Raw genomic sequence first — 26,910 nt, 5'->3', positions numbered from 1 at the left:
TTTAAAAAGTTACCATACATATGAAGAATAGAACAATTTAACACAAAGTCTAGAGAGTGTCCTTGGATGACACAGACTTTGGAGATAGCAGGGAAGAATTTAAAATCAGTTATTGCATTACATATTCTATGATATAAAGACAAACGTGGTGACAAGGAGAGGACAGAAATCTCAGTGCAAAAAAATGTAAACAAAAATAATTCTACCGTTTAAAACTACAATATTGCAAATGAACAATTCATGGAATTGTCTTATCATCAGACTGGAGGTACAGAAGAAAGCCTCAATGAACTTAAAGACAAAACAACATAAATTATACAGTTTGAAAAATAGAAAGATGATAGGGAAAAAAAGATCCTGAGTGACCTATGGGACAATACTGAACAGTCTCATGTATGTGCAACTAGAGTTCCAGTAGAAGAAGTAAAAGACAATGGGGCAGAAAATATATTTGAAGAAACAATGAAAAAATATTCCCAGATTTGTTGATGCCCATTAACTTGGAGATCCAAAGTGCTCAGCAATCCCCAAAGAGGAATGACGCAAAGGAAAACACACCTAAGTGCTTCATAATCAAACTAACAGAAAGCAAACATAAAGAAAAGGGCTTGAAATAGCCACAGAAAATTTGTGCAGGGGAACAATGACACAAATTACTGCTGAGTGTCTCATCAGGAAAAAAAAAATCTCATAACAGAGATAACCAAACATCTTTAAAATGCTGAAAACAAAATCTCAACCCAGAATTTTATATTCAATAAAAAGACTTTTGAATAAGGGCAATAAAGACATATTAAATTGGCTGAAAGAAAACAAGGAGAAATCCTCGCTAGCAGACCTGTGCTCAAAGACGTATTAAAGGAAGTTCTTTGGTTGAAGGGAAATGACACTACATGGAAACCCACATGTACAAGAATGAATGTAGATTATATATATATGGTAAAATATAAATACTATTTAAAACAATTTCTTATAAAGACAACCAATCATTTAATGCAATATATACAGCATTGTAAGAGACCCTTGAAACATTACAATCTCATTGAACCTCCTCCATCCATTTTCCTATTGCTGTCATATTCATTACAACTGCATATATTACAAACCTCACACTATAATTATGTGAAGGAGGTTAAATACATTTATAATGTTTCAAGGGTTTTACATTATTACATGAGTAGATTGTTGTAAATTAAGAGCTCTTATTGTAATCCCTACAGCAACTGCAATAAAAGAATACAAAGAGGTATAGTTAAAAGGCCATTAGAGAAATTAAAATATAATAGTAAAACTTATTTGAATAACTCAAAAGAAAGTAGGAAAAGAGGAAGAGAGAACAACTAGAAAACAAATAGTGAAATGGTGGTTTTATATGTAATTGTATCAATACTTAAGTTGAGCATAGCTTGGCTAAATCCTCCAACCAAAGGGAGATTGTCAGACTGTACTAAGCAAGCAGAACAACTAAATGCTACATTTCAAGGGTTAACATTTTTTCTAGAGGGTTCAGATAGCAACTATTTCAGGCTTGTAGGCCATATGGTTTGTGTTCCAACTCTTCAACACTGGTATCATAAAGCAACACAAATAGCATGTGAAGAAATGGGCATGGCTGTGCCACCATAAAACTTTATTTACAAAATCAGGCAACAGCCTGAGAATCATAGTTTGATCAAGCTTACTGCATATGAGATGTACTTTAAGTATACAGAGATAGAAAATTGAAAATAAAAGGATGGAAAAAGATATACATGTAAATAGTAAGCATATGAAAGTAATATAGCTATATTAATATCAGGCAATGTAAATTCAACATGAGGGATATTACAGCAATAACGAAAGACATTTCATAGTATAACAGATTCAATACATAAGGAAGTCCTAACATTTAAAGTGTATGTCATTAGAGAAAACATAAGGCAAAAACTGATAGAATTAAAGGGAGAAATAAACAGACAAATACAATCTTATTTAGAGAATGTAATACTCCTGTCCCAGAAGCTGATAGAATTAATGGACCAAAATCCCAAATTGACAATCATGATGAAATAACTAGTACTGAGCTAGCTCTAGTACTAGAAGTGTATGCTTATAGCCCTCTTACATGTGAAGTGACTTCATATATACTGAAAAAAGAAAAAAAAAACAAAAAACCTTGTAAGAATAAGAAGATGTAAACAAATTATTATCTACCTTAATCTGACATACAGCTATGGAATACTGTACCAATCAACTATAAAATATTTTTTTTCAAGTGCCCATATAGCATCCAGCAGGTAATATTGTATGACTGCATGATAGGCCAAAAGAACAGATCTCAGTGCATTTCAAAAGACTAAAAGCTTGCACAAGCTTAACAAAACAGAAGTCAAGGAGAAATGTTTGGAATTTAACAATGTTTGGAGTTACATGGCTCCAAAGAAACCACAAAGGAAATCCAAAAACATTTAAACTGAATGAATATGAAAATACAACATACTGAAATTTGTGGAATGCAACTAACATAATGCTGAGGATGAAATTCATAGTTTAAATGCTTGTGTTATGAAAGAAGAAAGGATAATATCAGTTATCTAATTTTTTTTTAAAGATTTTATTTATTTATTCATGAGAGGCACAGAGAGAGAGGCAGAGACACAGGCAGAGGGAGAAGCAGGCTCCATGCAAGGAGCCTGATGTGGGACTCGATCTCAGAACTCCAGGATCAAGCCCTGAGCTGAAGGCAGATGCTCAACCGCTTAGCTACCCAGGCGTCCCAAGCATAAGAATAAATTTTATAAGACACGTCATTGTCCACAATAAAAGTCATAAAATATTGCTAAGAAAAACTGGAGTGTAAATAAAGAGATATGTGCTGTTCATAAATTGGAAGGCTAAATAAGAAGTCAAATTTAAAATTCAAATCTTGGTGACTGAGTGGAGCCCAGTGACAGGATGGCTGGGCACAGATTGGTGTTGGTATTAGGAGATCTGCACATCCCATACCAGTGCAACAGTTTGCCAGCTAAATTAAAAAAACTGCTGGTGCCAGGAAAGATTGAGCACATTCTCTGTACTGGAAACCTTTGCATGACTACCTCATGACTCTGGCTGGTGATGTTCATATTGTGAAAGGAGACTTCGATGAGAATCTGAATTATCCAGAACAGAAAGTTGTTAACTGTTGGGCAGTTCAAAATTGGTTTGATCCATGGGCATCAAGTTATTCCATGGGGAGACATGGCCAGCTTAGCCCTGTTGCAGAGGCAGTTCGATGTGGACATTCTTATCTCGGGACACACACACAAATTTGAAGCATTTGAGCATGAAAATAAATTCTACATTAACCCAAGTTCTGCCACTGGCGCATATATAATGCCTTGGAAGCAAACATTATTCCTTCATTTGTGCTGATGGACATCCAGGCTTCTACAGTTGTCACTTATGTGTATCAACTAATTGGAGATGATGTGAAAGTAGAACAATTGAATACAAAAAGTCTTAAAAGCCAGGCCTATCTTGCTGGTTTTTTTTTCATTCCCATGTTCGAATCAAGTAATTAAACATTTATGTACCACAAAAAAAAAAAAAAAAAAAAAAATTCAAATCTCAATTTTGTCTATAAATTCAAAGAAACCATAATCCCAAAAAGCTCTTAATTGTTTTGGTAAAAGACAAATTGCTAAAATTTATATGAAAATGTAAAGAAGTAAGATTTCTAACACAGCAGAACATCAAAGTTGAAGGACTTACATTATTATTGTTATTACTATTACTATTACCATTATTATTATTACCACCACCACCAGTACTACTATAAATGTTCCAAAGCCAAAAGAAAGTCTTTTTTAGCATACAGTGCTGGAATGAGTTGACAAATATATGTATAGCAAAAGCAAAAACCAACCATCCAAACAAACCACCTTTATCTTGATGTATCATATCCTTAAATGTATAAAGTTTCTAGAAAAAGACAGAAAAATATCTTCACCATTTAGTGATAAGCAAAGATTTTGAAAAGTGGGCACAGAAAGTACTAAACATAATAGGAAAAAGTTCCTAAATTGTTCTTCATTAAAATTAAAAACTTGTGCTCATTGAAAGACAGTGTTAAAAAAAAAAAGAAGCCAAGTTACAGACTAGGACAAAATAGTCACGATATCGCTATAACAAAGGATTTTTACACAGAATATGTAAATAATTCTTACAGATCATTCACAAACAGATACACACACAAAACACAAATACGAGTAAAATCATAAGTAAAAGACCTGAATAGTCACTGCATAAAAATAATGACCAATAAGTACATGGAGCTTAAAATCCTTAGGCCTCAGAGTAATACAAGTTAAAACCAAAATCAGGTATCATTTCACACCTCCTGGAATGGCTAGATTAAACAGAACTACAACACCAAATTTAGGCAAGGATATGCAAGAACTGAAACTCTCAAGCACGGCTGGTAGGAGTTGGGATTTGGACAACTACCTTAGAAGGCTATCTGGTGGTTTCTTATGAAAAATATCTACCCTATGACCTGCAATTCCATTTCTAGGTACTAACCCAAGAGAATGAAAACATATGCCCACAAAAATGCTTGTATAAGGATGTTTTTAGCCATATTACTCATAATAGCCCAAACTGGAAACTATCCAAACGTCCATGGACAGGAGAATGGATTAAAATAATGTGACATATTCTAACAGTGGAACATTACTCGGTAATTTCAAAAAATGAAATCATTAATACATGTTCCTCAGGAACATGATGTTAAATGAAAGAAGCGAGGCACAAAAGAGTACGTTCTGTATAATTCCATTTATATGAGGTTCAGGATTAGGCAAACGTTATCTCTGGTGTTAATAATCAGCACAGTGGTTGCCTAAGGGAATGTGGATGGTGGGGCTGAACAGAAAGAGAGTCCAAGGGAACATTCTGGGGTGATGGGATGTTCTATTTGATAACTGGAGTAATGATCACAAAGCTGTATTACATATATCAAAACAGATGTAATTGCACATGAATTGTAAGCATTCTTTACCTTAATATAAAACATTATACTGAGAAAAGCTAAAGCATAGATGACTTGCAGCAGGGACAAAAGAACCAGGTAAAACGTGCTGGGAAAAACTGCATACCTTTTTCATTTCCCTTTCTATTTACTTTCGGGTGGATTTATTGTTTTAGGGACAGAGAGTAGCTTCTATGGTTTCATCAAGTCATATTAAATAGAAGGAGGTACCAAGGGGAAGGGAGTGACTAGAATTATCTCTGGGGAAGCTGTATTCAGGGTAAATCACAGAATCTTTCAACATATTTGTCCAGGTAAATCAGGCTAAAGATCACTGCTCACAGTTTGGAATTTAAAAAAAAAAGGGGGGGGGGGGCGTGTTTAGAGATAATATGACATATTTGTAGAACATGTTTGTAGAGTGAGAGTCTAGTAACTTCTAATGAATTGCTTTTCTTATTTTAAAGTTTATAAAAGAAAAAAACAGTAAGAAATGGTAAATGAAGAGCAATATCTCCCTTCTTTTCTTAATTTCACTCTCCAAAATAATAGCTGCTAGCAGTCTTATAATGCCTTAGTGTGCCAGGCAGTGTTCTAAGTGTGGCATAGATATTAAATTATTTCAGCCTTAGGATATCTCCATATTAGATTGAGACTAATAAAATTGCTTATGATCACACAGCTAGTAAGTAGCAAAGCCAGGATTCAAACTCCAGGAGTCTTGCTCTAGAATCCATGAACCACATTACAGGGTTACACAAATATGCTAAGGGTTAACCATTGTCAAATGTGCTAAGTAGAAATAAAAATTGTGTGGCTAGTGGGGGAGGGGGTATTCATTGACTATTCGTATATAAAATTTACATGCATTTTATTATTAATTTTCCCATTTTTATTACTGAGACTCCACTCTCCCTAGCAGGGAAAAGCCTTTAAAAATTATGCTGATTAGTTTGGCTTGGTTTTGAAATTGATATGGTAACAATAAACTTAAGTTTATGCATGTAGGGACGCCTGGGTGGCTCAGCAGTTTAGCGCCTGCCTTTGACCCAGGGCGTGATCCTGGAGACCCGGAATCGAATCCCTCTGCCTATGTCTCTGCCTCTTTCTCTCTCTCTCTCTGTGTCTCTCATAATGAATAAATAAAATCTTTAAAAAAAAACCCTAAAACTTTATGAATGTATCTTTTTTAACGTTGGAAAATTTCAGAGATTTGAAAGAATCACAGAGGTTAGAAATGCATGTATGCCTGGAAGGAGAGACAAATGTATTTAAGTCATTCTCTTCAGCCAAATATTTTTTGGTCAATTGATTGGAAGGACAAGTTTAAGAATTTATAAAGAATGAGTGCTTGGGTCAAAATTTTTATGGTTCTCCTAAACTTTCTTCATTGTTTGGCTTCGTAACTTTAAATATGAGAGGCAATTTAAATCATAGAATAGCAAAAATGTTGGAAGAAGCCCTAGAGGTGAATGACTCCTCTAATCTGTGAAGCATGAAGAAAAGTCTTGGCCTTAGGGGTCAGTGGGCCTGAATTCTCATCTTCATGTGTCAAGTCTGGGCTGCAAGTCCTTGGTTAAATACCTTCTCGGAAGCATGCTTGCTCACCTATAAATCCGGAGTAATAGGATCTGATAAGTAGGGCTGCTAAGAGGGCACATGTGATAGTGTATAGGCAAGGAAAGCGCCCTGCAGGTAGCACAGGCTGACCAAACTGATGAGAGTCATGTAGCTAATGCTCACAATCATATAGCTGCTAAGTAGCAGAAGGGAGTTCAAACTTAGGTCTTAACTCTTCATACTATGTTATTTCCATAAGTGCAGTGCCTATTAAGGGTTCAAGTTGCTTTTAAATAACTTTGTAGAAGATTCTCCACCTCGTTTGTGGTATTTTGCTCAATATTATAGACTTGTTTCGAGATCTCCTTCAAAAGAAGTAGAGGACTAAAAATGGCGGTGCCAGCAAAGTTGCCTTGATTTAAATACCTCAAAGTTGCTAAGACACCAGATCTTAAATGTTCTCACCACAAAATGAGGTGGTAATTATGTGACATGATGAAGGCGGTAGCTAATGCTCTAACATACTGTATCACGATATATAAGTGTATCAGATCAACATGTTGTTCACCTTAACCAGTGTTGGGTGTTAACTACCTCCCAATTAAAAAATCATTTAGTAGGGGATGAAGGAGGTTAGCAAAGTGAAGGAGGGTGAAAGTGGCAGGCATAGCCAATACATCACAATCTTGGGAGGTGGGATCATTTGAAAAGACAGAATGCCATAATGGAATTGAACGGTTGAAAAACAAAAACAATACCCACTTAAAATAATTCCCACATGAAAGAGTTCATAAAATTTTAGGTGTTTCAAAAGCAGGTTTATGTAGAACAAATTTGAAAACTCTTCTAGAGGGAGCATGAGTAATCATGAACACTTCCTAGGTAGAGGAAGCCTGATGTAGCCACTTATTCAGACATTTGTTAAAACCATAATCTCCAGGTTGGTTTCATCTAAGAGACCCTTGACCACCATATTTCCTACCACTAAATTGGAAGTAAGCGCTAAACAGACATTTGTCATCTCAAAATACACATTGTGTGAATCTGCCTGGTAGACACTGCAGAAGGGCACCGAGGCTACCAGTATCTAAGACTGGGACCCTGACAGTGTGGAATCATCACTTTTGGCAAACGGGCCATTGATACCTGTGCAGGTAATTAAGGTCATCTCCAAAAGAATAGTTATTTTTCTTTCTTCCCTGGTCACATAGCTCTCAGCAGAGTGAGTTTCCTCCTGAGCCAAGCTTACTAAAGAGTCAGAGGAGAGGAGGGCTCTAGTTCCTGCATCTCAGAAGAAAAGTTGTCAGCATTTTCTAGTTTTGAAGAAGGAAAAGAAGAAGAATAAAGAGTTTGTCTTGTTAATACTACTTTCAATTTTATATCCCTAGAATTTTAAGACTCTTCAAAGAAACTCTCCACTAAAATAGGGAATCCTTAAGTCCTCAGTAAAAATTTTAAAAATGGTCTCTCATTTAGGCCAATAGTGAATATGGGGACCATCCGTTACATAAACAATTGGGGGATTGAAATAAACATAAGAATTCTGAATATGCAGAACAGGATGCTGCCTGCATGCATTCAGCCTTCAGAGTTCAAAGTGCTTCCTTAACGTGGGTAATGCTGGTATAGCACATAGCCTGGCTCAGGGACCAGGGCTTCCCTACACCTTTGAAAAGAGAACACACTTGAAATTTAAGAAAAGCATGTATATAGACACCTAGAAAATATTTAAAAAATGGAAAACATTATCTTTTGAAGCAAGCCCTTTCCTCTGGAAACATTTCAGGGAATATCTAGAAGGAGAGGGGAGGGTTATGGATGGATGGTTCTGACCTTTGAGTGGCCAGTGACCTTGTAGTTGATTGACTATATGGAGACTCTAGCATTTCTACATTATCTTATTTTCCTATAGTCCTCTCTGTTATTTATAGTTTGATAGGATAATGGGGCATTTTCTTCCCTTCATTCTGGCTGCCTGCTAGGCTATGGTTAGGGAAAGAGAAAGAAACCAAAATTTGGGTTTGCCAGATTTCTAATACAAGGGGAGAGGCCATGTCAGGCCTGTACTTTAGAGCACACCCTTCCATCCCTTGCACTATATTAAATGCCGGCAGGCACTCAAAGCCAGAGATGAAATTTTAATTCCAAAGAAGTCTTGAGGCAGCAAATTATATTTGAAATTATATGGGATATGGAATAATATACCACATGTATTATCTTGAGCAGGTTAATTTCACAGAGACTTGGACACTGTGAAATAGGGTTAATTGCATTTAACTCATTAAATTGTTGAGGATTTCAGTTAAAAAAAATAAAAAGAAGACTAGTAGGTGCTTATGTAGTGATGAAGAAAGTGATTAAAAATGTGCTATATTGGTCCTCAAGCACTATCTTCTCAAATTATTCAGTAGAGAGTCAATTTTCCCTTGGGGGAACATACATTTGATTTTAAAGTAAGTATTGATTGGAAATAGAATTCAGTTAAAATCAACTTTCTTGCGAGATCTTCTATATATGAAGAGATACTAATGAGAAAAATTTTAGAAAGGCTTAGTAGCATTGTTAAGAAACAAATAACAATGTTTCTTGAAATTTCAGGGTTTTGGGCAAGTCCTCATTAATCTTTTTGCCAGTTTAGGACCATCTCTGTTTTTTTTTTTTTTTTTTTTTTTTTTTTTTCTTCCTGAGACAGTAGTGGAATACTATAGCGTTCTACAAGGTAAAACTGACAAGGTGAGTTTTAGACTTCTAGTTTGTCCATATATTACATAAAAACTTTATGAAAATAGTCATGGATTCCACAGTTGCAAAAGATAAATCTCTTGGTAAGTGTCCAAGATTCACACAATGTGTATTTTGAGATGACAAATGTCTGGTTAGAGCTTACTTCCAGTTTAGTGGTAAGAAGTAGGGTGGTCAAGGGTCTCTTAGATGCAACCAACCTGGAAATTATGGTTTTAACAAATGTCTGAATAAGTTAGTGGCTACATCATGTTGCCTTTATATTTTTCCTTTATCTTTGGTTCTCTTAATTTTTCATTAGTTATTGCACTACAAGGTATATGAGAGGATTTGGAACTCAAATAGTAGCCGGTAACTTCCTGCATAGCTAAAAACAATGTTCAGGGGACAGGATAGAGAGAAATCGAGAACATAATAAAAAATAGTAATTGAATCAGTCCTCATTCTTTAATGTTCTCCTATCTATTTATTTTTTATTTTTTATTTTTATTTTTTTTTCTCCTATCTATTAAATAACTAGACATGAAGTAGGCTTAGTCAATTAATGCTTTTTGCCTAGAACTGTGAGTAAATACCCTACATACACAGGAAATGATCAGTCATTCATTTTCATTAACAAAAAACAGCCGATTTAGAGAAACAGCTTCCAGTGAGAATTTATATGATTCAAAGCAGCAGAGGAATCCTGAGTCCTAACTCTCCAATGAATATACCAGAACACAATGCCAAGTACAACTACTAAGCATTTCTTGCTGTAGCTCTCCACATTTGAAATAGATATAAAAATATGTAGCTCACACTAATGGAATGGGTTATGAATATTTGCTAAGTATCACTAGGACTGTTACAAATGTACTCTTTAAGTTCTCCTTGGGCATAAAAGATTATTTCTCTCCTCTCTCTCCACTGACTTTTTAAAATGCCAATGCAGAGAACTTCCCCTGAATGTTGTTTAAAACTCCCCTGCTCTGTGAGTTGTATCACTGAGGTTTTTAGATAAAATATTTAGCTCATACCTTTTGTTCAAAGTGTTTGTCATAATGGTGACTCACGAGATCGTTAATGGTATTATTTTTCAAGATGGTAAACAAAGGCGTATATATCTAGGGAAAAGCTCTATATCTTTATTTATTTATTTATTTATTTATTTATTTATTTTATTTATTTATTTTTTTTTGCTCTATATCTTTATTAAAAAATGTCTTCTACTCATGTAAAATGGTGATGAAAGAGCTAAAGATAGTAATGAAATCCTCGTATTGATTCATAAAGGTGAAGTTATTATATAGAAAAGAAGAAAAAGAACATACTAGACCGCAAAATGGCCTTAGCAATTCTTAACTTGAAAGCTCTTACTACAAAAGTGCACTTACTCTGGACACAGGGATTAACAACAACTCATATTGCAAAAATGCTGGCTTATCTCAGAGGGCACTAGCAAGGAGTGACCTATCAGGAAGGCAGAAAACATGGCAAATCTTAAGAGTTTCACAAATTTTTCATAAAAGCACTTTGATGCTTAGGATGAGAATTCTAATTTATTACCTTGATATTATAAATAATATTAACTCTGGCAAAATTGATATGCTTTTCAATTAAATAACAATTATTTCGACAAATGGTCAAGGCAGATGGTAAAATCCGTGCTTAATTTAATGAGGTACTTTAATGGAAATCCATGAAGTCTTAACCCTTAACCTAAAGACACCATGAAGCCAAGTGTCCAGCATTTATTTATCCATGATTTTAATTTTGGGTCATCATGTGATAATAACCAATGAAGAAACAACAAAATCCCACACACATAATTTCCTTTTTTATACAGAGAAGGATAAATGGGGTCTAATGTGATCTTGGCCATTAGAATAGGATGATTAAGAATGTTGAGGATGTTCCAAAAATTTAATGCTTATTTGGCCATAATGTAGAGAACTGCTGTTTATTTTTCCGCTCAATTCCAGGATACAGAGAAATTTCATTTTTTTATTCTTTTAAGAAATAAAACTATATTGGAATGCATCAGAAATCCTAAGTAAATAAGATGGAAATACCCCAGAGCCCAAGATGTTAATTTGTGAGTACTGTAGAGCAGATTATAAGGAGAGAATAAGATTTTGACCAGCAAGAAACTTATACACATAGAAGGAGAATTTTAATAAGATACTGCCTCTGGGCAACTGTTTGCATTTCCTTTCATGCACATGGTACAGGCAATCTTCTAAAGTTTCCACAGAAACCATGGACACAAACCCACATGAAGTGTTGGTAGGTAAAAAGGTCACTGCAAAAAGGAACACATTTGTCACCAAGTGACGGTGGGGGCCGCTCAAGATTGAGTAGTGAGGTGTCAAGATCAGAAGTGACTGTGCCCCGATGTGAGAGTGGACAAATTCATCAACTACAACACATATTAGGAAGACGTTTCTGCCTTGCATGACCGAAAAACAGAGAAAAAGGAAGGCATGGTGAGAGAAAATAAGAACTAGTGATTAAGCACAAAGATGCTGAAATAGCACTGCCTGAAATCAAATACAACTTTGGCCCCTATGAACTGTGTAACCTCAAGCAAGTCATTTAACCATCCTCTGCCTTAATTCTTTCAAATGTAGAATATGAGTAATAACGGTATCTACTTCAGAGATGATGGCAGGATCAAAACAGAACTCAATGCAAGCTCATACTATGTGACCTTAAAAATTTCTGAGCTATTGCCTCCCTTTGATGGCAGCTCCTTTTGAATATTACTTTCTTCACTAAAACGGCTTTCTTTACAAGGTAGGATCATGGGTCTTATTCAGGCTGCTTTTCCTTTTGATTTTCTTTTAAGTTAACCTACCTGAGTTGCTGAAAGGGGGTGATACCGGACATCAAGAAAATATAAAATTAAGCCCAGAGTTGCCACTAGCTATATCCATCCCCTTGCAAAAATCAATTTCCTCATGTTTGAAACCAATGGTATACCACAGAATCACTAACAAAACTTTAAAAATGCAAATGCTAGGTGCCCACTCAAATCTGCAGTCAAGGCTGGGGTGATGAGGAATATTAAAAATGTGTGTATGTTAAGAATCTCCTTTGGTTAATTAGATTTTCATTATAAACCACTATTAGATATTATAAAGTTGGATCTATCTGTATTATTTATGACTAATAATTTTTAATCTAAACACCATCTAAATAATTTTTAAAGCAGTCTTCGTACTTTGTCTAATTATTTCCTTTTTGAATTGCAGAAAAAAGAACGAGGGTTATTTTCCCCTCTGAATAAAATCCTTTTATGGACTAAAGTGACTTAACGAGAACAGAGAAGTGACAAGATAATACCACCTCGCCAACTGTTTCACTGCTGGCCAGACCTGTTACTGCAGGCACCCGGCCACTCCCACAGGATTTACTAACCACTTTTAATTAATGTCCACCAACCTTAGTCACATGGCTTAGAATGGTTGACCTTTTGGAAGTATAAGCTTTTTAAAATGTCCCCCTAGGCACCGAAAAAAAAAAAAAAAGAAATCAAATAATTGAATTTAGACTACTGACTGAGAAAAATAAGGGGACACATGTGAAATCACACCCCAAGGCAATTCTCCAATGCTGTCAAGGCAGTCACTGTGAGCTGCAAGCAGAACATGATGATCACCCTGATTTGAGGGCCACGCCTTTCCTCTTACAGAACAGTGACAAACTGTTTTAATAATTCTCCCAGGGGAAGTCAGTGAACAAATGAGGTCTTCTTTCCATAACTTACTTTGATTTCTTCATGTACAGCCAGTAGACAACACCAGCAACTAGGGCAGCCAGGAGGAGACCAACGACGATCCCCACGATCAGTTTTGCCTGGTCATTCACCTTTTCTCTGTTTTCATCTACAACAGAGAAGAGAAGTCCGGGCAATTACAGACACTGTCAAGGATTTCTGAAAAGAAAGTCAATCTGGTTATTTTTTCTTATTAAAAATAATTAAGGCTTACGACTACTATAAGTAACATGCAAACTTGTGCTTTGAAAAGATAAAATTTTTAGCATTTTTACTATCTTGTCTCATTTGCTCTTTTAATTCAAGTCAAAATTGTGACAGCTAAGACGTTACTTATACAATGACACTTCATAAATCTTGAGCTGATAGTCAAGGAAGAAGAGTCGGCAGCGTAGTACCTACCACTTATCTCGTCTGCCTCATCGTGCTCTGGAATACTTACTGAAATGAAAAATGTTAATATGAAATTAAAAACAAAATTTGTTGATATATGAAAGTCACCTTTACCATTATAGTATGATGTAATAAGACTCAAAGATGAAATATCTATTCTTTAGCTAAGGGTAGGAAAAAAATTTACATTTAATAGAGCGTGAGCTTCCCTACAAAGAAATTAATCTTGTTTTAAGGAGAGTCGTTAAAACTGCAAAGGTATTAATCTACCATAGAAAATTTCACAACTGACAAGCTTTAGTGTTAATCTGAAATCCATATTAATTTCTCCACTATTTACCACCTTTTAATAGGACTTTTTTTCCTTAAGAGAAACAAGTTGCCATATATCAAACCTACAATGTAGCATTTCTCAATTTTTCCTACCTCGGTGGAGAATTCTTTTTTATCCTCTAGTATAAGGGCCTCGTCATTAGAGAAGTTCTCACAGTGGTGGGGGTGGAGATTAAAACTGGGGAGGTCCAGAGGCAAAGAGGCATCAGGTGTGATGTTTGCAGAGGCCCTACAATGACTCTGACAGCACCGTGCGCCAGGCCCATTTTAAGAATTGCCAATATCCTGGATTATCATCTGATATCAAATTACATAAATATTCTCCTATGGAGCTGCATCAGAACTTCCAGTGACGTTTGTTAAAATGCAGATTCCAAGACCTTTTCTTATACATACTATATTGGAGTTTCACGAGGTGCTCACTGAATTTGAACACAACTGTACTGAATGTTCAGCAAGCCTCAGCAAGGTCTAGAAACTACTGTTCAATGGGTTAGAATAAAAGAGAAACTTGTGTTCAGGAAGAAAGGGTAAGTTCTCTTTCTAGGTAGGACAAATCAATACTGGCTAAATTGAATTTTGAGAAGTCAATGCACCTATTTTAGAGTTAAATTTGGTTGGTTCTTTTTTCCTGTCAATCCATCAGGCTTTTATATTCCAGTCATATTCTGTTAAGGACCATTATCTTTACACAATTATTTTTTCCCAGCCCCAGCTAATTCCTGGCCAGTATATCTCTATCCAGCTATATACAGGAATCCAACTGACTGAAAAAAATAAAAGTTTGGAAGGTCAGCTAGTATCCTGTCCAGAACCAAGCCTCACTCCAGGGCCTGTCCTGATTTAAGGTTGACAAAGCAATAGGAACAATGATAGAATTGAAGATGATGGATAATTTCAAATTAAATGACAATTGTTTCAGAAATGGCTACTCGGCATGTCAGATTTTTTTTCACTTGTTCTAAGATAACTTCATTTATCTATTTTTTAGCTATGGCTCCAGTATGATATTCAAAAGCATCAACTTTTGAAATTAGACTTCATGAATTCTAACATCAGCTTTACTTCCAATTTGCTAAATGACTATGTATGTGGCATTCCTATTCAAAATAAAAGGAGGATAAATACCACAAAGAATCGGAATGCAAAAGAACAGAGTAAAGGGAATTAAAATTTTACCAAAATTAAAACTGTAGCAACAATGCTGCCATGTAATCTTTGAGTTATCTCTATTCTGAACACAATACATGGATTAAATAAAACCTCAGTTCTTATCCTCTGTTGCTCTTGTGAACTATTCCTGGACCAGATAAGGTCTCTGACCCATAAAATATGAAATGATTTAACTGTCAAGACAAGAATAGTACAAGAATGGACACCAAGACAAAAAAAAAAAAAAAAAAAAAAAGAGCCTATGATGATGATACCAGATGTAAAATAAATACATAAAACTTACCATAATGCAGTACAGGAAGATGGAATTGAAGATTTTAAACTAATGAAGAATAACTTCAAATTTTCTTACTTTTTTTAATGCCAGAAATGAAATACTCACTAGCAGAGACATTCAAGGAGTTTACTGTTCTCTCCAGCTGGTTTTCTGCTGTGCAAGTTAATGTAACATTCTCTTCAGGGGAAATGATAATTTTACTATAATACCTGCCATTTATATAAGGAGATTCCTCTGTCTGGAAGAGAAGAGGGAAGATGGATTTAGAAATGGAAATGGATTAAAAACTCGGAAAAGAGTAGTACTGAGTGAAACAGGGGAGGTGCTTTGTAGTGCTTTCTGGTGTTCAAGGACATATGTAAGGTCATCGATAAGACCAATTCAGGCTTAGATCAACAGCAGAGAGGAAGAAGATTAGTGAATCCATAACTGAATTTCTGTTTATGCTTCTATTGTAAATTCTAATAATTTAATTAAACTCTTGATAGGTTCTCACATTAATCATTTGGCATGAGAATACTTGCCTTCAAATTATTAGTGATTAATCTCCAGTTTTCTCTTTATAAACTTCAGAATTTAATTCTTATTTGTAAATTATGTCATTGTCCTTCACTTCTGGGGTTAATTCCTTCATCTTACACCATTATATCTAAGTACTTATGTATGTATGATTTGTGCATTGGAAGAATTCCATTTTTTTTCTCTTTTTCTGAGCTAAATACAGAGAATGGGTTATTTTTCAGTGACTGGTAAGTTCATTTGGTTTTTGTGAGGTCTTAATGAGGATAATCACCTCATTTAACTTCTCCAAAAAAAGAGAGAGTCACTTTATTTTCTTTTTCCTTTTTTTTTTTTTTTTTTTAAATAATCTCTACATCCAACATAGGGCTTGCACATAGGAACCCTGAGATCAAGAGTCCCGTGCTCTACCGACTAAGCCAGTCAGGTGCCCTCAGACAATTCACTTCAATATCTTCCTCAGGACTTGACTGCTAAATCCAACTGGAATAATTGTCAACGAGTTGACAAATATACTGGAGCTCTTGTCTGAGTCGCATTATGCACACCATGTCCTACCTTGTTCTTTATTTGCTTTCTCCTCAACTATACGATAAGGGCCTTGAGGATTGAGGACAAGAGATAGTCCGCTGCTTAGGGATATTGTCTAGTCCCTGGGGCAAGAGTACTTAGAGGCATCAGTAGTTAGAAAACAACAGATTCACCATGTGATTGAGGAGGGAACAAATAAAAGATTATGGATGGATCAGCACAAACCTAGAACAAGAAAAATAACAGATCACCTCATGGGCCAAAATCAATCCTTCTCCTTGACAGTGAAGAATAGCATTGTTATTTTTATCCTTATAGTAAGTTCAGATGCTATTTTTCCACTTCCCACTAGTATTTTTCTCATGACTTTCTCACTAAGTCTCTGTTGTTTTATCTCTATAAAATATATTTGTTCATTTCAAGGGTAGCCTTTTAAGTCTTTGTATCTGTTCATTCATCAAATACTTATTGTGTGCCTATATTTCTAATTTCTATGCTTGTATTACCCCTACCTAAAGGTTCTTTTTTGCTATAATTATTATTTAATTAAACTAGAAAGCAAGAAGGCTAGAATAGAAACAACCATTTTTGAAGACTAATTTATTTCTTTCAGAGGGAGACAGGAAGAGAGAAAGCACTTGTGCTCAAGGGCAGGGGGAGGGGCAGTGGGAGAAAATCTCAAGTAGACTCCCTGCTGAGCGTAGAGGCTGATATCACAGATGGCTCAATCTCAAGACCCTGAGATCATGACCTGAGCTGAAACCAAGAGGCAGATGCTCCACCAACTGATGCTTTCATGTATGCTGCCCCTCTGTTCCCATCACACCTAATCAAATCAGGAGTCATTTGCTTCAAATGTGTCCACTCTTTTGGGGAGCTTCCATATTTGGAGTTATGCAAATATATATGCATCACCTACAGGTGAAAGAGCGAAAAATCCACCTTGGCCTATAAAACTAGATTGTATAAGCTGGACCAGCAGCCCAACTTCCCTGGCAGAGAAAGAAATTTTAAATTAAAACTGAATGCAACTCTGCTTTAAGGAATGCTTTCTTGGATTTCAAATGGGTCCAAAGCTGGGAAGAAGGCAGCACAGAAGATTCAGATAATCAAATGGCATCTCTGGGTGTTCCTGAAGAATCTTTAACTGGCTCCACTGAGAAGAGGGACATGAAGATTATTGTGGAGAAAATGGAATTAACAAATATGTCAGTAACCCAAACAGACCAGCTAATTTAATGGGATGACAGTTCTGAACCCCTTGTGATGGACCAGATTTTCTCTCTCTCTTTCCCTTCCCTTTTTTTTTTTTTTTTGGTCAAAGATAAAAGTATTGGTAGTGTCCATAAGTTCTTAATCCTTTACTATTACTAGAATGTCCTGACAATGGTACTAATATTAAAGTTTGGTTGATGTCTACTTTTGTTCAGAAGGAAACATCGTAAACACTATAGATTTAGCTAGCCTTATTCTGGCCCTAGCCCTGCCAGACACAAATCAGACCATATGTTCACAAACGGTGACGGTGTTCCTCACCACTCTCCAGGGTCCGGTTTTAAGAAGAAATATCCCTTAACGGGCATAAGTAAGCAGAGTAATACAGGCCACTTATACTCAGATGTGTAAGTTTATGATGCAGAAAAGTGTATACCTTAATGTTTTAATCACCCAAGTTTCAGAATTTAATGACCATAGAACAACACTCAATTTACATTGTTTTAAAAACATACTGACCAAACATAATGATTCTTCCATTCTCCATGGCCCTGGGATTTAAAATTTCTCTTTGAGCCATTTCTTTCCTTTGGAAAAATTAAGAAGTTAGCAAAAGCTCCCTTTGAGAATATACTGCAAATTTCCTGTTGCTAACAAGCTAGCCTACAGCTTAGGCACTTCAACAAAACCCCACATTGGACCAAGCACAACATACAACAAGAGGACAAATACTTGCTTGGTTTATGACGCTTCCACTGCCGGTAATTGTCCACTGTATAGCCGGCTTCGGAAAACCTTCCACATGGCAGATTATTGTTTTAGACAGTCCACTGGGATCAGTTTTCTTTGTCATTTTGATTTGAGGTTTTCCTAAAATATCATTACAATTAAAATAAGTTGTTATGCTAAAATCAGAAAAGAAACCCAGATATCAAATTCTCAAAGAAAAGTTTGCATTGGTGCTCAAGTATTTATTACCTTCTACTATGAGTGTCAATGACTCTCTTTTCTTTAGGCCTTCGACCTCTTGCAGAGCAGTTTCACAGACATAGTTTCCAGCATCCTGATACTGGAGACTGGAAAATGATGGGCTAGATCGAAGCCTGATGTTGTCCTGATTAAACAAAAAGATAATTACTTCCTATGGCTTAAATACAACTCTCCGAGTATTTATTAGGTAATCACGGAGCCTAATATTATTTTTCTGGATCTAGGGAAAATGCAAGTTCCTTTTTTTTTTTAACTTCAGATGCTTTCAAAAATAGATTTCCCTCGTCCTTTTCCTTTCTTGTTTTACACATTCAGAGTTTTATTTCAGACTCCTTCATTTATGGAATTTTACAATCTGGAACACATTCATAAACTTCTGAGACTCAGTTTCCTTATTTTTGAAATGGAATAATAATTTAACCATATGGAATTGTTGGAAGACTTAATTATGTAAGTAATATAATGTGTTTACATTAAGGAAAGTTCTCAATTGGTAACAGCTACTCCTTGTAGTAAATGTAGATGAACTAGTATTGAAGGACACTGGGGACCTGTGTTATGTTATCAGTGACAGGCATAAATGCCAGAAAGTCATTTGATGAGATGCATTTATCAAGACAGGGGATCCATTACAGAGTCATGGCACTATGACCAAACGTTTTTAAGGAAATCATTACTAACAGCTTACTATCTTAATTTCTATAAACAAAAGAAATGCAGCATTTAATTTTTAAAAATCACTTGGTATACAGAAAATAGCACTATTTTACCAGTAATGGAAATTCTTCTCAGTAGACAACTAAACACAATCCTAACATCATGTAGTCTTTCCCCACTGTGAATTTTTCTACACTCCTCACCAACTAACTAACGGCCAGGCAATCTTGATCAGCACTACTGACATTAGGCATTTAATTAACAACAGTGACTGCAGTTGATGTAGAAACTGATTTAGCTAAGTAAACTTAGTTTTCCTAGTCCTGTAGTGAAACGAGTGCTCATATGTTTACTGAGTAGTCTAGTTGCCTAGAACTTGTCTAGCCCTTTGACCATTGCCTACTATAAATACATCATCTTAAATATACAGTCTACAGAGTGACATTTTTATTATGAGTGAACAAAAAGGATGATGGGGCTACACGTAAAAGAATAAAATAAGAAACTGAACTTTAAAAGAAAGCAAGTCACAGATGGTCTAGCGTTAAAAGGGTTCAAAAAGCAGTACAAAATAACGTATATTTTCAGCAAGAAAAAATCTAACAATACATTTCCCCACAATTTTTTAAAAAGATAATTCTTATCAACTTCTATGTGAAGTGGTTTGTATGTGTTTTGTCAACATGTGCACTGGATGTTTAGATATACTAACCAAGGACTTGAGTGGTGGGATGACAGTTACAATCTTTCTCTTTGGTGACAACCTTGCCTCAAATAACCAATTACCCATCTTACTATCTCACTCCAAATAGGTAACAATGATTGGGTTCCCAGTAATGGCTGACATTTCGGACAATTACAAGAATGTAGGTACTCACTCAGGAAATACTGACCAAGCTTCACTGTGTTCCAGGTTTTCTACTACGGCTCAGGGGTGAAAAGGGGTCTATACCTTCAAGGAGCCACTAATTCAATGAACTCACAATCAGACATTTAAGGTCAGTTTCAGCCGGGAGGCTGAAATCATGTGATCAGAGCACAGTGTTTATTAAAGCCGTAAGGTCTGAGTTTTAGTCTAACTCTGTCACTTACGAGCTTTCTGATTTCTCTCATCAACTTCTTTCCAAGTAACAGGGGGAAAAAATAAGTGTCCCAAATATTTCACAGGGTTCTTGTAAGTGTTCTGTGAGAATAATATGGGTTAAAACACATTGAAAACTGTTAAGCTCTCGAACATGTAACCATACACATGTGTGTGTCTGGGAGCATGTGTGTATGTGTAGAATTATTTAGTACGTACACATAAATCAGTGCCCCGAAGTAAATCTCAGACAATCTATTATGGATGCCATACTGTTGTTGAGTACCTCTAATCATTTTATTGTGACATCATTTACATTAGTATGATAGGGAGAAAGAGAGCAGAGGTGTGGGTGTACAAACATATTACCCATGAGTATACGTATTTAGACGTCATATAAAATGCAAAAGAAGCCAAAAAGGAGTCAGTCCAAACCGTGTAGTATTACCAAGAAATATGACTTACTTTCATCCATACCACAGTTGCGTTCCTGCTAGCAGATATTGTGCATGACACAGGCAAGGCATCGCCAATCTGCTTGGTCACTTCTCCACTTGGGTTTAAGGACAAATCCAAATCTGTGAAGCAGAAAATCTGCTTGAAATGCAAACTCCAGGAAAGGAAGACAGTCAAAATATTTTGGAGGAGAAAAGATGAAAGAAAAAAAATCCTTCTAATTGTATTCAAAATTCAGAACTGATTTATCCAGAACTGATTTATGTGACCAACATAACTGAATTGTAGTGAAATCAGTCTAGCTTTTCAAGCCAGGTTTGAGACCAGTTTGGACAAGGAAATGGTCAATCTAACTGATTATGCATTTATTTGCAGTTAACATGACTGATGTTTGACTGCACAGAAGTATTCCCCTGGGGTCTATTACCTTAAGAAAAACAATTCTTAAATCACTTCTGGAAGAAAAGAAAGATGATGACTAGGTAAATATGATAAGAGTTGGTAAGGCGTGCCAGGAGAAAAATCAAGCATATTTAGACAGCAGGCGATAATCTGAGAAGGTAGTCTATCTATTTCTTCAGAGAGGATTGAGTATAGTAGTTAGATTTTTTTTTTTAATGCTATTCCATTTCTCATACAGTTGAAATTTTAAATAAGATCTATTGTTAGGTACACTGTCAGCAGGCATCATTTTTTAAAAACATAGGATAAACACATCTAAGGAGGTATAATCTTTCAGATGGAAAGTAATTTCTACAAAAATCTTACTATCACAGTATGATCGGTAAGAGGAAAATCTATTTCAATAGACCAAACATTTATTGTGCAGCTACTGAGTTTCAAGAACCGACGGAAGATACAGAGATGCACATAAGTTTATAGTTTACAATTTTTGAGGTAAAGGTAATATGCTCTCAGCTACGTGACTCATACAGAGCAGCATACAAAACACCTGGTGTCATACATGCTATAGATTAAAAGCTCAATGAATATTTGTTAAAAAAAAAAAGAAAAAAAAAAAAAAACTAAAGGAAGGGGCTATAAACAGAGGTACAAGTAAAGACATGGGAGTGTAGAGAACAGAGCCAAAAGGGGTTTCAAAGCAGTAATAAAGGCTGGGTATATGAGGCAGTATCTGCTTGTGGCCCCTGACAGTTGAGAAGGGTTTTGATAATAGAGATACAGGGAAAATTTCTGCCACATAAATAAAGGCAAATTGCTGACAGAGTGTGCCTGACTTCCTAGTACTGAGTAATCTGCTATGAATGGTCATAACACATGAATGATAAACCTATATAATTATTGGAGGCCAGACTTTGTAAAGGGATCTGCTTGCCATGCTAAGAAGTGAGACTTTGTTCTACAGCAGTGGGGACTTCCTCTTGCACCCCACGCTCTTGCACGTGGTTGATAGTTTGCCACCATCTTTTTTTTTTTTTTTTTTTTTTTTTTTTTGCTACCATCATTTTTAACACTCGTTTTTCCTGTTGGATTGTAAGAACCTTGAAGGTAGGACCCGGCCCTTGAGTTGTCACTGTTCACTCACAGTGTCTGCCACGTGGCAGGTTCTGGAAAACAATTGTTGAAAGAAGGAAAGAGTTTCTCTTTTAGAGTTTCTCATTAATGCTAAAATATGCATTGTCCCAGAGAAAGAAAAATGGAGTTTCTTCAGAAAATGTGGATTCATTACATTTGGATGAAAATTCTACTTGGGGAGAGTTAGAAAGTTTTGCTAGTTGGACAGTGAAGTTGCCAGTGAGAAGATAAAAGAAGTGATTTTAAAGGCTGATGATGGACTTTGGAAGTTCTGATGAAGAATCTATCCGTGCATGAATCGCCAGAGGAGTAGCAGACGCTTCATCAGCAACTATGGATCGGTGGGCGGAGAGCCCTGATGAGGGGGTCTGTTCTGTAAACAGGAGTGAGTGTGGCTTGCTGCTTCTCTATCCCCACTCCCTTTAGTCATCTATGGAAAGGAGACAAATCTTGTTTTCAGACAACAAACAAGCAATCAAGGATAAATGGGCAAAAAATAGGATTTTTATGTTTCCATTTCATGTAATTCAGAGTAGAATCTTCATTTATTTGTAATCTTTATTTCAGCTTTTAAAGAGAAATATAGGCCTTAAAGCCCGATGTTATAGTCTACCTTTCAAAACCAGAAAGCATTTAAATCCAATTAAGTGCACTGAAATCCAATTAAATTGTTAACATACTTTTGTTTAATTTTGTTTCTCTTGATCACAGCTGATCATTGAGGGACAATGTGGCTGCACCCAAGTCTTTTGCCTTGTCACTCTGTCAACTCTCCCTCCCTGCTGAAACTGTAAGTGATACAAATAAGGGCCCTTTCCTTTAGGGTCCTAAGTAGTTGGCATCTCTCAAACACAGGCTTACTGTACCATCTTCAAACACTGGATTATTGGTTATTGGCCCACAAATCTCATGGACAATGATATCAGAGAGTTCCTTCCCAGGAAATTCTATCTGCTGGTTATATTCTCTCACATCCCTTTTTTCTTTTCTTTCTTTTCTTTCTTTTCTTTTCTTTTCTTTTCTTTTCTTTTCTTTTCTTTTCTTTTCTTTTTTTTTTTAAGTCATAGAACAGGCTGGTTAAATGGTCCCAGGGCTGACTGGTCCTCAGATAAAAAGCAGCATTGTTTTTATCCTGAGAGATCACTGTTTTCTCTCTAGCCAGCTCCTGATGGCAGACACATTCAGATCTATACAACATGAATATGGCGCAAAGAGAGAAATGGCCTGGCTGTGAACACTTCTTAACAGTCTGCTATTTTTACAAGGCTCCCCAGGGTGTGCTCCCAACATCAGACACTCAAAAGCAACCTTCTGATTACTCTATTCCCCAATGTATCTCCTTGTATCTCCCTCAAAGTTTTAACTCCTCTCCTATATGTTTTCCAAGCATTATAGGTCAGATGAGAGATTCAGAACCATTTCCTCAAAACAATTTCTAGTCTCTTTCAATTTTGAAACAAAGAAACCCTTCATACTCAATGGGATTAGAGCAGATCATGATCTAGAGAAACTTTATTGCAATGGAGCATGTCTAGAGGTACTACTGGGTACAAAGGAATTCCTAGGACATTTGGCCTATACCTGTAAGCAAGGCTGACATTTGCCTAAACACTCTGTAAATTCTAGTGTCACTGGGGAACAGTCCAAATTAGTTCCCCATTTCCATAATGCATCAGGTTCATCACGAACATAGATTGTCAGAAATTACAAAATAAAGGACTTAAACTATAAAAAAGATGTATCTCTCTTCCTATCACACTAGACTAAATATAACTTTTAGAGTATCTGGAGATCAAAAGCAGGTTAAAAGTTAATAAATAGGTATGGGTAGGGTGATTTTGAAGAGGTCTATTTCCAGAAATTTTCTATACTATTCTTCTATAAAGAGGCCAATAAATGGCTTTTATTGGTCTCTACCTCTGCTGCTTCCAAAAGTTGAGTCTACATAATTTTGTGTGCTAATGTTATTCTGTAATAATAATAACTTTTTTTAAAAAAGGTACTTAATCTATACTTCTTTCTGGGGCAAATGCAAACCTTGTGAACTTCAAGATATCTAAATATTTCCTTAAAAAATAAAATGAGTAATTTCTTTAAGATCTATGTGAATATTTTGTTGATACCACAAATTGAAGACATTTAGAAAGAAGAAGGAAGTTTACCAACTGCCAAAAGTTGCACTTATTAGATCCACTCAAGATTTCAATGTTGCAGCGTAAATCTGAACCAAAGCTGAGTTTGCTCTGATGCACTTCAGTAAGTCTATTGAAACCACAGTATTTAAGAAAAATATAGTTGCAATTTATTTGAAAAGACAGCCAAGTTAGACTATTAGAGGCCTTTCAAGTGAAGTTGGTAATGCAGAATAAGGTGACTTACAGTGAACTGTGATAGCTGTTGAAGCAATCATGCTTTTTTTGTCTATCAGGGAGCACTTGTAGTCTCCTGTTGCATTTCGCCTCACATCTGTCAACGTGTAAGTATTTGAGCTTCTTATTCCTTCAGGCTGTCCCTTTTGATAGAGGTAAAATGTCAGATGATTACACTAGGTAGCTACAATGAGATGAGTTATATTTCTTGATGAAAATAGCATTTTCTTATGTCAGAAAAAAAGGAATCTGTTTCTATGGTTGGACAAATGAGAGTAGAGTTTGTGTTGTCTGATTTCTGGAAAAATAATTGCAATTTTGGTTCTAAGAAATTTGAGGAGCTAATAAACATGGTACTGATGGCATCTATTCTATTGACAGCATGGCTCAAACTTGAGAGTTAAAGCAGATTTAAAAAAAATTCTAATATCTCATTTTATATTCATGTCTTGCCTAATTCAACAAAAAGATCTGAGGCAGCATAAAACAAAACATGCCACAAATCCAAATAAAAAGGAGAGGGAAAAAAAGAAAGGAAGGGTGGGAGGAAGGGAGGGCGGGAGGGAGGGAAAAAGGGCCAGGGGAAGAAGGAAGAAAGAAATTGGGGGGAATTAAAAAAAAAAAAAAGAATGAAGATAAAGAAAAACTAAGAATAGAAAGAATATAGATGAACTAGGAACATATAGTAACAACAACAAAAAAATAATCATCAGATATTGTTGTTAAAGCTAAGACACAAATTTGACTGTCATCCCTGATAGCCAAAGTAGAAACATAATTAGTTTCAGAAGTTCATTTGCATATGGAACAAAAACAGTATGTTTTTGAACGTACTGTTCAAAGAACATACTATTGGGGATCCCTGGGTGGCTCAGCAGTTTAGTGCCTGCCTTTGGCTCAGGGCGTGATCCTGGAGTTCTGGGATCGAGTCCCACATCAGGCTCCCTGCATGGAGCCTGTTTCTTCCTCTGCCTGTGTCTCTGCCTCTCTCTCTGTGTCTCTCATGAATAAATAAATAAAATCTTAAAAAAAAAAAGGACATACTATTATTTATTGGGAGGAACAACATTTCCTACCGACATTTAAGTCTAAAAGAATCAGCTATATTAGTCTTCTAAGTAAAGCAGTAGATGATATTCTTAAATGTTGCTGAGAAAGGTAGTGGGGCACATTTGTAAACATATCCCTTAGGTAAATGCAATATATAGTAGATGGTTTCTCTCAGTGGAAGGTTATGTCATACACAAACCTGGGAAGAGCTCCGGGAGAGTAAACAAGTGTCCTTAACAGCTCTCTCCTAGTCTGACTCCATACTACCATGATATCTAGAACACATCCGAGAGGAATGTTCCAAATTATCTTCTCTATGTATCACTCCCTTCAGCTATCACACTGATAAAAGTTGAGGATCGGGCCCTTCAAGACCATATACCATAGCAAGATCTAGCCCCTAGCTTTATTCTATCAAGCTAAATGTAATGAGCAACAGAATGGTCCTACTTCGGAGGTTCAGAGATGTGTTCAGGAAGGCACTGTGGGTAGATTTGGAATCATCATTCTTCATTTTAGAGTTATCTGTTTTTGAAGGAACATATTCTTATAGCTTATCTGGATAATGAAAACTTGAGTTTTTGTAATTATGGTTTCCTAGGATCAGCTTTTTACTTCTTTTTTCCCTGAAATCTCTTGACACTGAGAAAAAAGGCAAGCTCACTGTTAGATGCAAAAACAAAACAAAACAAAACAAAATGAGAAAGCCCAACCTATCAAAAGACATTCTACAGGTATCCCTTGTCCCCAAGGATGACACCTTTCTCTCTTAAGCTTCCCAAGTACATACAATTCTTAATGGCAGCCAGCTGCTACACAATAGGACAAAATGATAGTAGTCTAGTTCAAGTAATAACCCTTAAGCACTTACTGGTAGGTAAAACAAAAATTCCTCAGGAGGAGGGTTACCATTTCCCAAGCACTTAAGAGTGATATTATCTCCTTCTTTGATGGCAGTTTTTGATGGCAGCACTTGTATTGTCACTTGCTCAGTAGGATCTGCAAGAGTCACAGACACAAGTTAACCATTTTCATCAAGTACAAATTACTCTGTACATACAATATAAATGACTAAATTATACACAATTTTCTCAAGAAGCTAGTAATGGTAATTACTTAAATGTATCCTTTTATAGAAGGATTGAAGTTAATAGCTACTTGCTATACCAAGTACTAATCTTGGTTAGAGAAAACTACAAAGAGACCCTGTTACATAAAAACCAATTTCTTCTTAGCAAAATGTCTTTAACTGAGGTAGGAATGACCATAATTATTTTATGT

General features: G+C 35.8%; 1 protein-coding gene and 1 pseudogene across 3 annotated transcripts in view; one reads left to right on the top strand and one right to left on the bottom strand.

Annotated features, from left to right (window-relative positions):
• The window catches only part of ALCAM (activated leukocyte cell adhesion molecule), a 210,747-nt gene that overhangs the window by 9,581 nt on the left and 174,256 nt on the right, over window positions 1-26,910 (bottom strand). For 2 of the 3 annotated variants that reach the window (XM_049105324.1, XM_049105326.1), the window contains exons 7-14: window positions 26,501-26,628; window positions 24,590-24,722; window positions 20,684-20,796; window positions 18,469-18,604; window positions 18,223-18,360; window positions 15,331-15,459; window positions 13,452-13,490; window positions 13,041-13,158 (exon numbers count right to left, since the gene is read on the bottom strand). In XM_049105324.1, coding sequence (XP_048961281.1) covers window positions 13,041-13,158; window positions 13,452-13,490; window positions 15,331-15,459; window positions 18,223-18,360; window positions 18,469-18,604; window positions 20,684-20,796; window positions 24,590-24,722; window positions 26,501-26,628 — 934 coding nt within the window. The remainder of the gene's footprint in view (window positions 1-13,040; window positions 13,159-13,451; window positions 13,491-15,330; window positions 15,460-18,222; window positions 18,361-18,468; window positions 18,605-20,683; window positions 20,797-24,589; window positions 24,723-26,500; window positions 26,629-26,910) is intronic. The other variant, XM_049105325.1, reaches the window with a different exon arrangement.
• On the top strand, window positions 2,888-3,560 carry LOC112679124 (vacuolar protein sorting-associated protein 29-like; annotated as a pseudogene).

The sequence above is a fragment of the Canis lupus genome, chromosome 33, assembly GCF_003254725.2.
Source record: "Canis lupus dingo isolate Sandy chromosome 33, ASM325472v2, whole genome shotgun sequence".
In the NCBI taxonomy this organism is placed as follows: Eukaryota; Metazoa; Chordata; class Mammalia; order Carnivora; family Canidae; genus Canis; species Canis lupus.
Note: the sequence above shows the minus strand (reverse complement) of the source record. Positions and strands in the feature narration are given on the sequence as shown.